The 14,739-nt window shown below is 44.0% G+C and overlaps 1 protein-coding gene across 1 annotated transcript in view; it reads right to left on the bottom strand.

Annotated features, from left to right (window-relative positions):
* The window catches only part of mgat4b (alpha-1,3-mannosyl-glycoprotein 4-beta-N-acetylglucosaminyltransferase B), a 191,907-nt gene extending 179,685 nt beyond the window's left edge, over positions 1–12,222 (bottom strand). The window contains exon 1 of the mRNA XM_078549762.1: positions 12,132–12,222. Coding sequence (XP_078405888.1) covers positions 12,132–12,222 — 91 coding nt within the window. The remainder of the gene's footprint in view (positions 1–12,131) is intronic.
* Between the last annotated feature and the right edge of the window lie 2,517 nt (positions 12,223–14,739).

Here is a 14,739-nt window from a genome sequence, read left to right as displayed (position 1 = left end):
TCTTGTTCATCAAATGGTGCTGTTGGGATTTAGACAGGATCTTTTACAGTATAGCACTTCCTCAGTACTGCATTAGGAGTGTCAGTCTGGATTCTTCTTTGGCATCCTTCCATCTATGTGAGATGATAGACATGCAGCAAATCTATTGGCAATGGGACAGATGCATTTTTGCTGATAGCTGAAGAGACCTATCCTTGACAGCCAGATTTTGCCACAGGTGAGGAGTTTCAGGTGTTGCTGTTTTCAGGATTGGTGCCTGTTGACAAGCTGCTTTAGCCACTGTTTGCAATGGTGGCACACACTGGCCCTCAGGTTACTCAACAAATATTAAGGCATGTACTGTCTGACCTGTAGCCGACCAAAGTCGCTCTACTCTGTCACCAATCCATGAATCATCTTCTATGCCATCTTCAGCTGCTTCATCAATAACCTTCCCTCCATCATAAGGTCAGAAGCGGGGATGTCCGCTGATGATTGTGCAATGTTCAGCGCCATTCACAACTTACGACTCCTCAGATACTGAAGCAGTCCATGCCCAAGTGCAGCAAGACCTGGACAATATCTAGGCTTTGACTGACAAGTAGCAAGTAACATTCGTGCCACACAAGTGGCCATCCTCAACAAGAGGAAATCTAACCATCATCCCCTGTTATTAAATGACACTGCCATCGTTGAATTCCCCACTAACACCATCCTGGGGGTTACTATTGACCAGAAACTGAACTGGACCAGTCAAATAAGTAGTGGCTACAGGTCAGAGGCTGAGAATTCTGTGGCGAGTAACTCACCTTCTGACTCTCCAAAGCCTGTCCACGATCTAAAAGGCACAAGTCAGGTCTGTGATGGACTACTCTCCACTTTGTTAGAATCATATCTCTCAAGACTTAGTTTTATTTTACAAAATGGAGTGATCTAGACATTTGGATATTAACCTGGGACTTGTTTTTAAAAAAAGGTCATAAGTTCATCTTGTAACTGTCAGTAAGCAGGACTATTCCTGGCTTTTATGGTGCTTGAAGATAATCTGTTTGGTTGTTTGTATTGAACTGCAATCACTAACTGATGGAGGAGAACCTGAAAAGGAAGGTTGGTAACTTTCTGGAATTCACATGGGAACGGAAAAATAACTTAAGCTGTGAACCTGCTCATTTTGAAGGCAGTCTTATTGGAGAACAAATTGAGGAAGGAAGTCTACCTTAACTGGCTTCCTCTCTCTCTTGCCTAAAATTGTATGTGGCTATTGTATGTGGCGTGTAGCCAGAGAACCCTCATCAGAGTGTAACTAGTCTGCATTTGGACCTGCAAATCTGAGACCAGTTAGTGAGAACTTCCAGACATCCACTGGGACCAGCAGCCCGTCTCCACACGAGACCACTCCAGGTTGACATTGTCGAGAGGCTTTATCATTTATTTTATAATGCCCATCCTCTAAAGCCCAGCTGTGAAGAGACACTCTGTTTGTCCTTCATTCGCCTGTGTGTGTGTGTGTGTGTGCGTGCATGCATGTGCGCTAGGGGAATTCTTTAGGAAGAGGCAGATAGTTATACTTTCCAATTACATTTGTGTGTTAACCAGCATTTGCAGCTTGTCAAAAGAAGTTTTGTTTTAAAATAAATTAATCATTCCAAGTTTTTGAAAAAAGACTGATCAGAGTCTCTTTTCTTCTGGGTGCTAGAAGTATAGGTGCACAATTGGCCATTTCAGTAAGAAAATTAAACATTTAAATTAATGGTATGGCCGGCGGAGTAGTGGGGCTTGATAATTTACTCACTCCTCCCATCCTGGTTGTAACAACTTGCCTGAATGAGTGCAGCTCCAACAACATTCAGGAAGCTTGACACCATCCAGGACAAAGCAGCCCGCTTGATTGGCATCCCAGTCACAAACATTCACTCCCTCTACCGCCAAGGCACAATGGCAGCAGTGTGTACCATCTACAAGATGCACAGCAGCAACTCACCAAGCCTCCTTAGACCAGCACCTTCCAAACCCACGACCACTACCATCTAGAATGACAGGGCAGCAGACACATGGAAACACCACCAGCTGCAAGTTTCCCTCCAAGTCGCTCTTGGAAATATACTTCTATTCCTTCACTGTCACTGAATCAAAATCCTGGAACTCCTCCCTAGCAGCACTGGGGTGTACCTAAACTGTAGTGGTTTAAGAAGGCAGCTCACCACCACTTTCCCAAGAGCAATTAGGGGTGAGCAATAAATACTAGCCTAGCCAGCAGCACCCACATCCCATCAATTAATGAAAAAAAAAGGTAATATTGCCATTTCCCTCCATTGTTGGGTCCTATCTCCCAAGTATGAAAAATAAATCACCGTTAAGGGCCTTATGTCACACTTTCAAGCATCCTTGAAGTGGAGCTTTGGGCATCCTATTGGTCTTCTGGCTCCAGCTGCCACGCCATACAGAATTAACCTTAGGAATGCATCAGTCTTCCATCCTAAGGGCATGCCCGAGCCAGCGAGTTACTTCTGCTTAACGAGTGCTAGCTTACTTGGGATATTTGCCTTTGAGATGAATTGTTGAGAATGTGCCACTGATGTCAAAGATGAAAACTGTTTAGCTTTCTTCCTTGAGAGCTGTAAGTCATCCATACTTCACAGCTCTACGAGATGCTGAGAACAAAGCCTCAAACCAGTATCTGGGTCCTAAGAGCTTCAGCCTGGACTATGGACTAAGTGTCCGGAGTGGGACTTGAACCCATAAACCTTCAGTGCTGCCTGCTGATCCACGGTGACACGATTTAACAGCACTGCTCATGTTTTGTACGGTGAACTAGGAAAAGGAAAGAAGGTATAACCTAATAATTTGAACTAAACTAGTTAAAAACGGATTCTGGGAAATTCTTCACGCGAAAGGTGCCTTAGTTAACTAAGGTGTGAAAAAAAAGAGAATTAGATATTTATTCACAAAGTATGTAGAGTAAAGGCAAAAACAAAAATACTTGGAAAAACTCAGCAGGAAGATGGTATTAACAAGGGAGATCCCTATGCCTGTGGCTGTAGTACAACACCAGATTAAGGTAATACTCCTAATGGGCAAAATAGGATAATACAGTGAAGGGATTTGCAAGTGAGTTTGAGGATTTTTAAGTCAAAGCAATGGAGATCTGCAAAGTTGAGGTGAAGAGCGAGAAGGACTTAGTATGGAAAAAGAGTCAGCAAATACTTACTGTTACATAAATACATATATTCTCTGATCTACGATGCTTGTTGAGATCTCTATATAGAGACCAGTAACATCCCACAGGTATTTGCAAATTGCAACGGAAATTCAGTTATTGATTGTTACATCAGGCGACAATCAGGATGGTAGATGGCAAACTAGATGGACCTCTTTTCTCATCCAGCAATTTCCATCTTTAATGTTGCATAAAGCCTTAGAATACAATGCAGGAGGAAGTCATTCAGCCCATTATGCCTGTGCCAGCTCTTTGAAAGTATTACAAAATTAATCCCACTTCCCTGACTTCCTCCATAGCCCTACAATTTTTCCCCATTCAAGTATTTACCCAATTCCTTTGTTTTTTTCAGCCACATAAAACTTGATTTTAACCAAATGTAAATAAATAGTCATTTGGTAGTACAGAACTTGAGTATTGCTGAAAAATGACACGTTGTCAAAGCTTTTCGTCTTGCACTCATCAGGGTAATTCGCAAGAATACCGAATGTAAAGGGAACAACAATTTACACTTCATAAGAGAATGTTGATTGGTTGGCAAGTGGACTCTGGTCGGTAGAGGTGTCGCCATGGAGAATGCACTAGTTAACTGATGACTCACAGTTAGCTGCCAAGCTTTGTTTAAATTCAAACCAGGCAGATTGACTCTGATTGGTCAAGGCATTACCCTAGAGAATGTACCAGAGAATGGCTGTCGCCTATTTTGTTTAGTTGAAACAGGTGGAATGTGTGCCCATGTTTTTTCCTGTCTGCAAAGAGCAGGGCCCTGCGTATTAATATATGTAGCTTCTAGTATGTGTAAGTGAGCCACACTGCAAGCCTGACTGACAATCTTAAATTGGTTGTCAGCGTAATTCTTAGCACACTCAGGATTGTTTAGCAAATGCTGTCCAATTACCGAATCACATCTAAAGTTGGACACTGTTTTAAGTTTTGCAAGCACGTACTGGTTGGGTACGGTTTGTACCTTGCCTGGTGTGAACAGCCAAAGGGACATGGTGTTTGATATGATCTGCCGGTCTTTGGGACGTACGGCCTACATACCTAGCATCACACTGGCACTGAAACTTGCATACCACAGTACTCAAGTGTGTGATAGGCAGAATGTCTTTTTGGCTTGACAGCAGCATCCTATTGGTGGCGAACACCACTCATGTTGCTGCTGCATGGTAGCAGCATGAAACGGCTAGCTTCACCGTTGCTCACATTTTTGAGATATTTCACCTTTCCAGGGTAATCTGAGGTAGACTAGGCCTAGACTTCGCCACTGCGTTTTTTTAAAAATGAATTGGAAGTGGGCATCATGGTAGCTTTGAAAGCCAGGGGAAGAATATCAGAGGACAGGGAGTCAATATAAGCTAGCAAGGAGGCCATGAAGGGATATTGGATGATTAGCAGCTTACAAAACCATAATTAGCAGCTAGTGCTCAAAACAATATGAAAATCTTCCTTAGAGGCTTGAATCATCACGAGGGAAATGAGGGTATTGAATATAACCCACCATTAAAATGGGCACAAGGAACGGTGTCAATTTATACATCCTAAGGAATAGAATCTTTCAGAAAAAGTCAAAAGTACATTCTGCAAAACAAATAATTGGGTTTTGGGAAGAGTAATAATTGGGTCAGAATCATGAGATGCAGGTACTGTAAACAGATGGGTGGTGCCAAGTACCCGCACACTTTTGGAAAGCAATTACTTATTAATTTATAATAGCATAGCATTCTGGAGACAAACAAACGTATTTCTTGGTTCCTGAATCCCAGGGAAAATTAACGATGGCATAAAAATCCGTCTGTTGCTGATTTCTTTGTTTTCAGTAAACAAAACGGTAGCTAAGGAAAGCAGCTATCATTAGATATGGGGAACTTCCCCATGGCCTTAAATCACCCACTACAATCCTCTGAAAAGGCTAAAAGCAAGATCACCTGTCACCCTCACTGGAAGCAACCAAATGATAAGAGTGTTCACTGCAGAATCACACCCTCAACTCCTTGCTAAAAAAAGTCAAGTAGTATTTGATTTGGCCACAAAGACTCGAGATATTGATTTTGGGTCTAGTATGCAACACTCTTACCCCTTCCAATTCCATTCTTTATTCCCCTGTGAATCTGACATTTTCTATTCAGTTCAATAATTAAGCAGATTCATTAAGACTTCACTCAGTAAGTTCAGACAGATCTCATTAGGCCATTAAATTGGATCAGACTGGAAAATTACATGAGTGGAGCAAAGCCAGCAAAGCACCTCTGAAGGGCACAAACTCCATACAATGGTTGCCCTTTCACAAAACATGGAAAAATATTGGTCTCCAAAGTACAAAACAGTAAGCAATTCAACAGTGTCCACTCCAGGGAACGTAACTACCTTTTTAAAAGCACTAATTTTGCTCACATCAAAATGTACTTCATAGTGACAAATCATTACACAATGCAATTTATATATAAGCATCCAGCATAGCTTACAGGGTCACTCAACTATAAGTAATGCAATGTTATATTGAAAACTGTCAGCACTGGGTGACTGGCATATGAATATGGGAGGAATATTTTTGCTGATCGTCTCTATCTGATGGTCTTGGCTTATAAGTTGCAGTATTCAATTTGTGGGGCAGAGTATCCTAATTTGTAAGCTTTAATCTCAGTGTACTTACCCTGGGATCAATAGGTAATATTTGTTCTTGACAAATTGAGCATTCGCTCTCAAGGCTGCTGTTGGGAGCCATTTAAAACAAAGCTAAATCAAACAAAGACAGTTCAATACAAAGTCTCCATTCATGAAGGTCAGGAGTTATGAAACAAGCCTGTGTGTTACTGACACAGGACATCACCCAAAATGGCAAACTTATCTTCTTCTCAGTTTTAGATTTGCATTTATAGAACAAAGGGTGGCATTAGTGTGAAGTGGTTTTGTTTAACACAGAAAATTCATATACAAATCGTGAGTTCAGGACCGGCTTGTAGAATGAAAAAGAGCAAGACATTTTCCCTTCTTTACATCCAACCACACGCACCCAACCTCCCACTCTCTATAAACCTGAGCTCATCCAAACCTCTGCTACCCATATCGTCATTTGCACCAAGTCTCATTCACCCATCATCCTGGTGTTTGCTTACTTACATTGGCGCTTGGTTAACCAAGCCATGATTTTAAAATGCTCATCCTTATTTCCAAATCCCTCCATGGTCTCACCCCTCTCTACCTTTGTAACCTCCTCAAGCCGCACAACCCGCCGAGATCTCAGCATTCTCAAATATTGGCTTCTTGTGCATTGCTAATTTTCTTCGTTCCGCCGTTGGTGGCCGTGCTTTCAGATGCCTGGCCTCTGGCATTACCTCACTAAAGCAGGGAGTGGTGGAGAGATTAAGACACTCTTTAAAGCCCACCTCTTTGACCAAGCTTTTTGGTCACCCATCCCAATACCTTATTGTGGCTTGGCACCAAATTTTGTTTAATAAAGCTCCTGTGATGTTTTACTAAGTTATGGGCATCACACAAATGTAAGTTTCTGAGGTCAAGTTTGTTTACTTCAGGCGGATTGAAAAATTGCAGATGGTGCATTTGCTACCTCCTCCCCGACTTCTTTCAACAATAAAGGATGCATCCCATCAGAGACTACCTTGCAACTGTTAATTCTGATTCTGCAGATATACCTGTTGTTTGCATTATACAAATACAGGGTGGTGGTGGACAATCCCTATTTATGTAATACCCCATCCATGTTGTTCTTGTTCTTTAATTGCCAGGCAGAGAAGCTAGTGTTTGCTTGGTAGTTAGAAAAGTGACTCCAGCTCTTCACTGTTCCACTTTCAGAATTCGGACTGATGGAAGAAAATAAATAGTGAGATCAGGTAGTACATTTGATTTCAGCTATTGACGATGCCATCCCACACGCTACAAATAAAAATCCCATCAGATATTAACACTGCTGCCTTTCCAGAATAAACTTTTGATTTAATGAAATCACGAGGGGTCTGGACAGAGCAGATACGAAGAAAATGCTTGAAAGGATAGAGAAAGAGAGGGCACAGGTTTAAAGTCATTGGCAATCTTTTTCACATAGCAACTGGTTAGGGTCTGGAATGCACTACCTGAGCGCGTGGCGGAGGCAGGTCCAATCAAGGCATTCAAAAGGGAATTAGACAGTTATCTGAAAGGGAAGAATCTGCAACGTTATAAGAGAAGGTGAGGGAATGGCACGAGGTTGATTGTTCATTTGGAGAGCCAGTGCAGACACAGCAGGCTGAATGGCCTCCTTCCGCACTGTAATAATTCTGTGATTTCATTTCCCAAAACAAGATTCTCTTCCTGACAGCCCCATAGTGAAACACCAATGTTAAATCTGGCATACAGCTAAATGCCATGGAAAAATAAAATAGGCTTGCGTTTAACTTGCATCTCTCATGACCTCAGGACATTCCAAAGTGCTTTACAGCTGATGACTTATTTTTGAAGAGAAGTCACTTTTGTAACATAGGGCGGAATCGCCCCAGATTTGCACAAAAGTGCAGTAGTAGGTGGGGAAAAAAGACATTTTACCTGCCAGCCAATGGCTGGCTTTTGCGCCGTATCATCCCATTCCCGCACGTCCCACCTCATTAATAATTCATTCACAGGAAACGCATTGGATCGCTGGCAAGCGGGCTCGAATTTGCCCGCCCCACCACGACCTCAGCGCTTCCTCGCTCCGGGCACCATATTTAAAGCGCACCAGAGCACAGCCTACTTCACGTCTACAGGCCAGGACTGCTCCAGGTGACAGATAGCCCCGAAGCAAAGAAGATGGCAGGCCCCAAATTTAGTGATGCCTCTCTGGGGCACCTGCTGGACACAGTGGAAGGCCGCCACGATGTCCTCTACCCCAGCTCTAGCAGCTGGAGGTCCACCAGAGTCACTAATCTGGCCTGGGAGGCAGTGGCAGCAGCGTTCAGCACCACCGGGGCACAGAGGAGGTCAGCCATCCAGTGCAGGAAAAGGATGAATGCTCTCATCCGTTCCGCCAGGCTAAGTCAACCACCTCATCACTCTCTACTCACAAACCCATCACACATCCACAGGGATGTCACACCTCAAGGGACAACACTACTAAACTCTCACACACACCTGCACATCTCCATCAGGCTCATAGCCTCTGGAGCTTGTGTCTTCATCCCACTCACCAAACAAACATTCCATGCATTCTGCTCATACTCTCTCCATATGTTTTCATGCAGGAGAAGCCTGCTCACACCAGTGGTGGTGGAGTGACCCACATGAGGCCCCACTCACTTTGAGGAGCGTGCCATAGTGCTGACTGGTGAGGACACGGACCATGTCTGCGGTGATGGTGAGGTTGGCGTGAGGATCCTGCGTGACTTCATCCTTCTCTCAACACAACTATGATTGCTCTCTCTCCTGCTTTTGACTTTGCTGACATGCAGTAATTATCTCTGCTTAGGTTCACATGGAACTCTGCCAAGCGACCAATGCCCTCAGCCAACCAGTCCCTCAGCTCTATTCAGATCCTCACCTCCAGCCAAGAGGACACCTTCTCCATTGAAGAGCTGGAAATAAGCAGCCTGGAAGACCCATCACAGAGCTTACCCACACCCTCCACCAGCGCAGAGACACACACCTCGAGAGGACCTAGATCTAGAGCCATGGAGACCCTGGTCCAGCAGAAGGCGGAGATGCGCACAGACCTGCACTCCATTGCACGTGCGAGTTCCTGTAGTAGCAACGAGAGAGGGAAAAGGGGCACCTCGACGTCCCTCCAGGTGCTCCTTCCCCTCAAGGAGTCAGGCTGGGGCCCTCGGGCACTCGAAGGGAGGAGGAGTGGCAGCTGGACGCCCTTGGGTCATCTGCTCAGGAATCTCGGAGTCTGTCCACTCCTTCCGATTTTCCTTTGCCTGTGACCCCCTCAACCTTGTCCTCTGTCACAGGAGGAGCAGCTGGCCCAGAGGAGGACAGCCAAAGCAAGCTGGGACCCTCAAGGCCTCGGCTCTCCAGAGGACGCACGCTGAAGTCATCAGTGGCAACAGGGCCAACTATTGCATGGGTTGTCTCCACCCCTGCTGCGGATGTCAGGGCAGCACCAAGAAGAAGTGGTAGGAGAACAAAAGTTAAGAAATTGAATTCATGGGTGAACACATTTTTTCACTTCATAATTTGAAAATATATTCACTTTCATTGAATAGCATATAATGACGTCTTTCACCTTCATTGATGGGCTTTGCAAGTCTGCCCTATGCATTCCCGACCTCCACTCCACAAAAGAGCAGCTCAACTGCACGCAGCCGGACCACGAGAGATTCTGGAGGGAGAAGTGTGTGTGTGTGCCCGCGCACGAGCGAGAGCGCGCGAGACTTTCGGAGCCTTGTGTAAGCACCTTCCCATGCACATGGAGCCTTCATCTGTTAGGCTCATCTCACTGTCCTGAGCATTTTTAATGCTGCCTGTTGGGGCTCCCTTTTAGTTGTTCATCTGAGCTGACCTGCATCTCTGCCTGCCCATTGATTGCACTCCCATGTGGCACCTGTACCAGTGCAACAAAAGTAGCCGCTCACTTTTGATTTCGACGATGGCCGTAGTTAGATTTTTACTCAACTCCCCTGCCCATTCCCCTCCCCTAGTCACCCATGTCCTTTCCTCCCATCACTGTTGACCCCCACCTACCATTACCTTCCACCTGCCCACTGCCACCTACCAACCCGATCCCTTTCCTTCCCGGTGTCCAGGTGAATGCGCACATTTCCTACCATCCTGAGAATCCCACCCCATCCACATTGACTTCCCCAACCTCCTCATTCCCACCCCGAATATTTGTTCCCCCCTCTCCCATTCTGCCATGACGCCCGACGCCAACAAGGCCAGAAAATTCCAGCCATAGGAAAAATGGCAGCCAAATTGCACACAAATCCCAGAAACAGCAACATTATAATGATCAGGCCATCTGCAATTTTAGTGATATTGATGGAGGGATAAATATTGCCATGATACTAGGGAGAACTGCTCTGTTCTTCTGCAAATAGTGCCATAGAATCTTTTCTGGCTACCCGGTTTAACGTTTCATCTAAAAGACATTGCAATGCCAGGACTGGCAGCCTAAATTTTGTGCTCAAGTCTTTGGAGTGGGTCTTGAACCCACAATCTTCTATATCCCAGTCAACTCACCTAGCTAAGCAGCTGATTAAATCAATTGTTTTAGGGATTCTTTGTAAAGAGGATCAGAAAAGGTGTGTTTTATTTTTAAACGGGTACCAATTCCAGCTGTTAAGACTGACATTTATTAACTATTCTTGTTTATCCAAGAATGTGACAGCGGGTTCTCTACTTTGAGCAGTTTGATATGATGAAGGGCTTGCCAGGCCACATCAGAGGGCAGTTAAGAGTCAACCACGTTGCAGTGAGATTGGAGTCACATGTAGGCTGAGTAAGGATGTCAGGTTTCCTTTCCTAAAGGGCATTATTGAAGCAGTTTATAGTTTTCCTGCCAATCTGACTGATGGGCTGCTTTTTATTTAAAAACTGAAATCAAATTTACAAACTACCATTGTATGATTTGAACTCAAATACTTTGGATTATTCGTCCAAGCTACCAGATACCTACAACACAACTGTAACTATTATATTAGTCTATTACATATGTAACAAATTAGTGTAGGTTAAAATATTATATAGCACCAACATCCCAATCACTTTATAGAGCAATAAATTAGTTTCGCAGTACAGTCACTATTGTGGAGGCTGTTTGTATACAATAAGATCTCAGGAATTTGGTACATAATGATAATTTTTTCTTACAAACACTTCCGAATAGGTCATTCAGCCCCTCAACCCTGTTTAGCCACTGGCTGCATCTATTGATACTACAACACCAGGGAGAGCACTTCCCACACATGTGTGGATTTAGTCAGTGATGTCCTACCTTGCTGGATTATTGCTGTTCCTTCACTGTCGCTGGGTCAAAATCCTGGAACTCCCTCCCTAACAGCATTGTGGGTGTACCTATACCACATGGACTGCAGCTGTTCAAGAAGACAGCTCACCACTACCTTCCCAAGGGCAATTAGGGAAGGGAAATAAATTCTGGCCTAGCCAAAGACACCAACGTCCCATGAATGGATATTAAAAAAAAGGATGTCGAGGCCTTGGAGAAGGTGCAAAGGGGATTTACTAGAACAGTACCAGGAATGAGGGACTTCTGTGGAGAGACTGAGAAGCTTGGATTGTTCCCCTCAGAGCAGAGAAGGAAAAAACATTGATGGAGGTGTTCAGAATTATGAAGGGTTTTGGCAGAGTAGGAGTAGGAACGGAAGTGGTAGGAGGGTCAGTAACCAGATTCAATTGGGGTGGGAAAGGGAGAAGATTGCTACAATCTGGAATGCATTTCCTGAAAAGACAATGGAAGCTTACTTATGTTCAAAAGGGAATTAGATAAAATACTTGAAAAGGAGAAATGTGAAGGAATATGAGGAAAGAGCAGGGGAGTGGGATTAATTGGATAGCTCTTTCAAAAGATCCAACACAGGCATGATGGATCAAATGGCCTCCCAACTTCAAATAGCAATCTTCTGAATACACACTCAACAGGATTAATATAATAATATAGCTGTTTAGGTGCAGGGATTCACTCTTTGCTACTGCATATTGGGAACTTGTGCAAAGAGGCAAGTTCCACTTTCTTTTACATATTTTGTCTACTAAAAATATTGACTAGAGGAGGAGTGAAATACATTCAAAGCTTCACATGTCAGTAAGTGGTTAAGTCCCAAAGTAGAGGGAAGGGAGGGCAGCAAATCCAGCTAACTCACCCTTTCATTCAGAACCAAGTATCCCCTTGCTATTTATAACATCGAACTGTCTTGAATAATTCCAGAAATCTTTTCCCTTCTGACATCTATACAAAGACCATTGACTGTAATTTACATAAAGCAGTTCCAAACCCACTTCATACCTGTTTGTCTTCTTTTTCCGAGACTGTAGCATGAAACAGTTGTGGTACTTACTCTTTCAACATCAGGCAAGTAAATCACTGACAAATTCATAAAACGGGCCAACAGACATTTGCATTACCTCGAGTCCAAAGTGCAACAGCAAGCCATTTGGCCCAATTGTTCTATGCTGTTCTTTATGTTCCACAGAAGCCTTCTGCCGCTCTACTTCATCTAACTCTACCATTTGATTTCTTTCCTTCTCAAACGTTTATCTAGCTTCTCCTTAAATGCATCTATGCTATTTGCCTCATCTAGTCCCTATGGTTGAGAGTTCCACATTTTCACCATACTCTTGAGTAAAGAAGTTTCTCCAGAATTCTACAGTGGATTTATTAATGATCATCTTACATTTATGGCCCTTAGTTCTAAACTCAGCCACAAATGGAAACCCCTTCAAGCTCTTTCATAATTTTGTTAAGGGGAGGCGATGGCACAGTGGTATTGTCGCTGAACTAGTAATCCAGGGACCCAGGGTAATGCCACAGCAGGTGGTGGAATTTGAATTCAATAAAAGTCTGGAATTAAAAGTCTAATGATGACCATGAAACCATAGTAGATTGTTATAAAAACCCATCTGGTTCAATAACGCCCTTTAGGGAAGGAAATATCTGCTGTCCTTACCTGGTCTGGCCTACATGCGACTCTAGACCCACAGCAATGTGGTTAACTCTTAAATGCCCTCTCAACAAGAGCATTTAGGGATGAGCAACACATGCTGGCCTAGCCAGCGATGCCCCCATCCCATGAATGAATAAAAAAAAAAAATTTTTAAAACATAGATTAGGTTGCCCTTCAGCTTTCTGTGCCGCAGTCTGTTCAGCCTGGAAAAACATTTTATCTAGGATATTCACCTCAGCCATTCCATGTTCTGGCAAATTCCACATTTTCACCATTCTGGGGAACAAAGTTCCTCAAACTTTCTCTCATATTTATTAATGATTATCTTACACTTATAACCCTTAGTTTTGGACTTTGTCCCCACAGGCAGAAATATCTTCTCTACGGGCAGCACTTTCCCCCCCCCGTTGGGGGGGTTTGTGCAGGAGCGGGCGCAAGCGAGCAGGTTCCCAATCGGTACCCCCGCTTGGGGGCATGCCGCCATTTTACTTGGGCAGGCCAATTAAGCCCAGCATGATGTGCGCCCGGAAGCGCTGTGCGCTCCCTGCGCGGGCTGGGGGGGGTGCATTCCCTGAGCCGGGGATGCACTCTATGTGTGCGAAAGAGTGCACAGATCTCCCTGAGGCAAAGTGCTGCCTCAGGGAGATCGGCTCAAATGTGAAAAACAGATTAAAGAATAGAAAAAAATTTTACTGACATGTCCCCTCATGTGACAGTCACATGAGCTGGGACATGTCCATAACTTTTATTTGAAGAGTATGTTAAGATTTTAAAACCCTCATGAACCCTCATCCTGCCCGTGGATGACGTTTCATGGTTTTTCTGAAGGCCACTTGGGCACTTCGCCTGCCCGCCAACCTTAATGGACCTGCCCGTCCAACCTTAAGCATTTTAAGTACCTCAATAATGGCCTTAAGTGGCCATTGACAGGTCAGTGCGTGTGCAGCCGACTTGGCTGCGCGCCTGTACCTGAAAATCTAAATGACGTGGGGTGACGTCGGGACGCACGCCCGACATCACCCCGCGTCATTTTACACATCTGCGAGCAGGCCCTGCCCCCGCTCACCGACCAGAAAATGCTGCCCTATGTCTATCGTATCATATCCTATCCTTTCATAATTTTAAAAGATCTCTATCAGGCCATCCCCTCAGTTTTCTCTTGACTTGAGAAAAGAGCCCCACCCAGCTTGTTTAGTTTTTCCCTGATGTTAACTTCTCAGTATTATTGTAATTTTCTTTCGTACCTTCTCCAATAGCTCTATTTTTATTAGGGTTTTCTCTTTTAGGATTTAATCTGAAGTTCAGAAACCTTCTACTATAAGTTGCACACATGTTAGAACTCTGAACACTGATACATTCCTGTTGTAGAACGTAGTGCTGAATTTTCAATTTTTTCATCTGACTAGTTAGGACTCTTTTCACAGATAAATCACCTTGTGTTGCTTTCAAACTGATACAATGGGAAAATAATTGCGATTGAAAGTGGTCACCCAGGACACAAGATGAGGCAGAAATTAGTAGGAAAAAATACTGTTCAAAAGAAACACCCACAGGGAAAGAGAGGAATCTGCCAGAAAATGATCTAACACAAAGCCAAGCTTCACATCTGCACTATTTCATACTTGCATCCCAAACTATACCGTGAGCCAATTCTTCTCTCAAGCTTCACAGGTTTAATACATGAACTCTTGCTGTGGGATTGCTTGTGAGCTGTAAAGTACACCTCGGCAGCTGGCCATTTTATACTTGTTATTTTCTCAGGTCCAGCATGCGCTTATTAATCTGGGCGGCTGCATGCAAATCTCTCCAGTTACAGTGTGCATGCTACGCCAGCTCACGTGAAGAGATTTAAGGGTTCTTCTCTCAATCCAGATTTATAGTCAGTTGCTGCAGCCATGCTGCTTTTCAGAGATCAGACCAGTATGAGCCAAAATCCAATCCCCTCAAACA

This window comes from Cetorhinus maximus, chromosome 10 (assembly GCF_964194155.1).
Source record: "Cetorhinus maximus chromosome 10, sCetMax3.hap1.1, whole genome shotgun sequence".
NCBI lineage: Eukaryota > Metazoa > Chordata > Chondrichthyes > Lamniformes > Cetorhinidae > Cetorhinus > Cetorhinus maximus.
The sequence above is the reverse complement of the archived record's forward strand: the minus strand, read 5'-3'. Positions and strand labels throughout refer to the sequence as shown.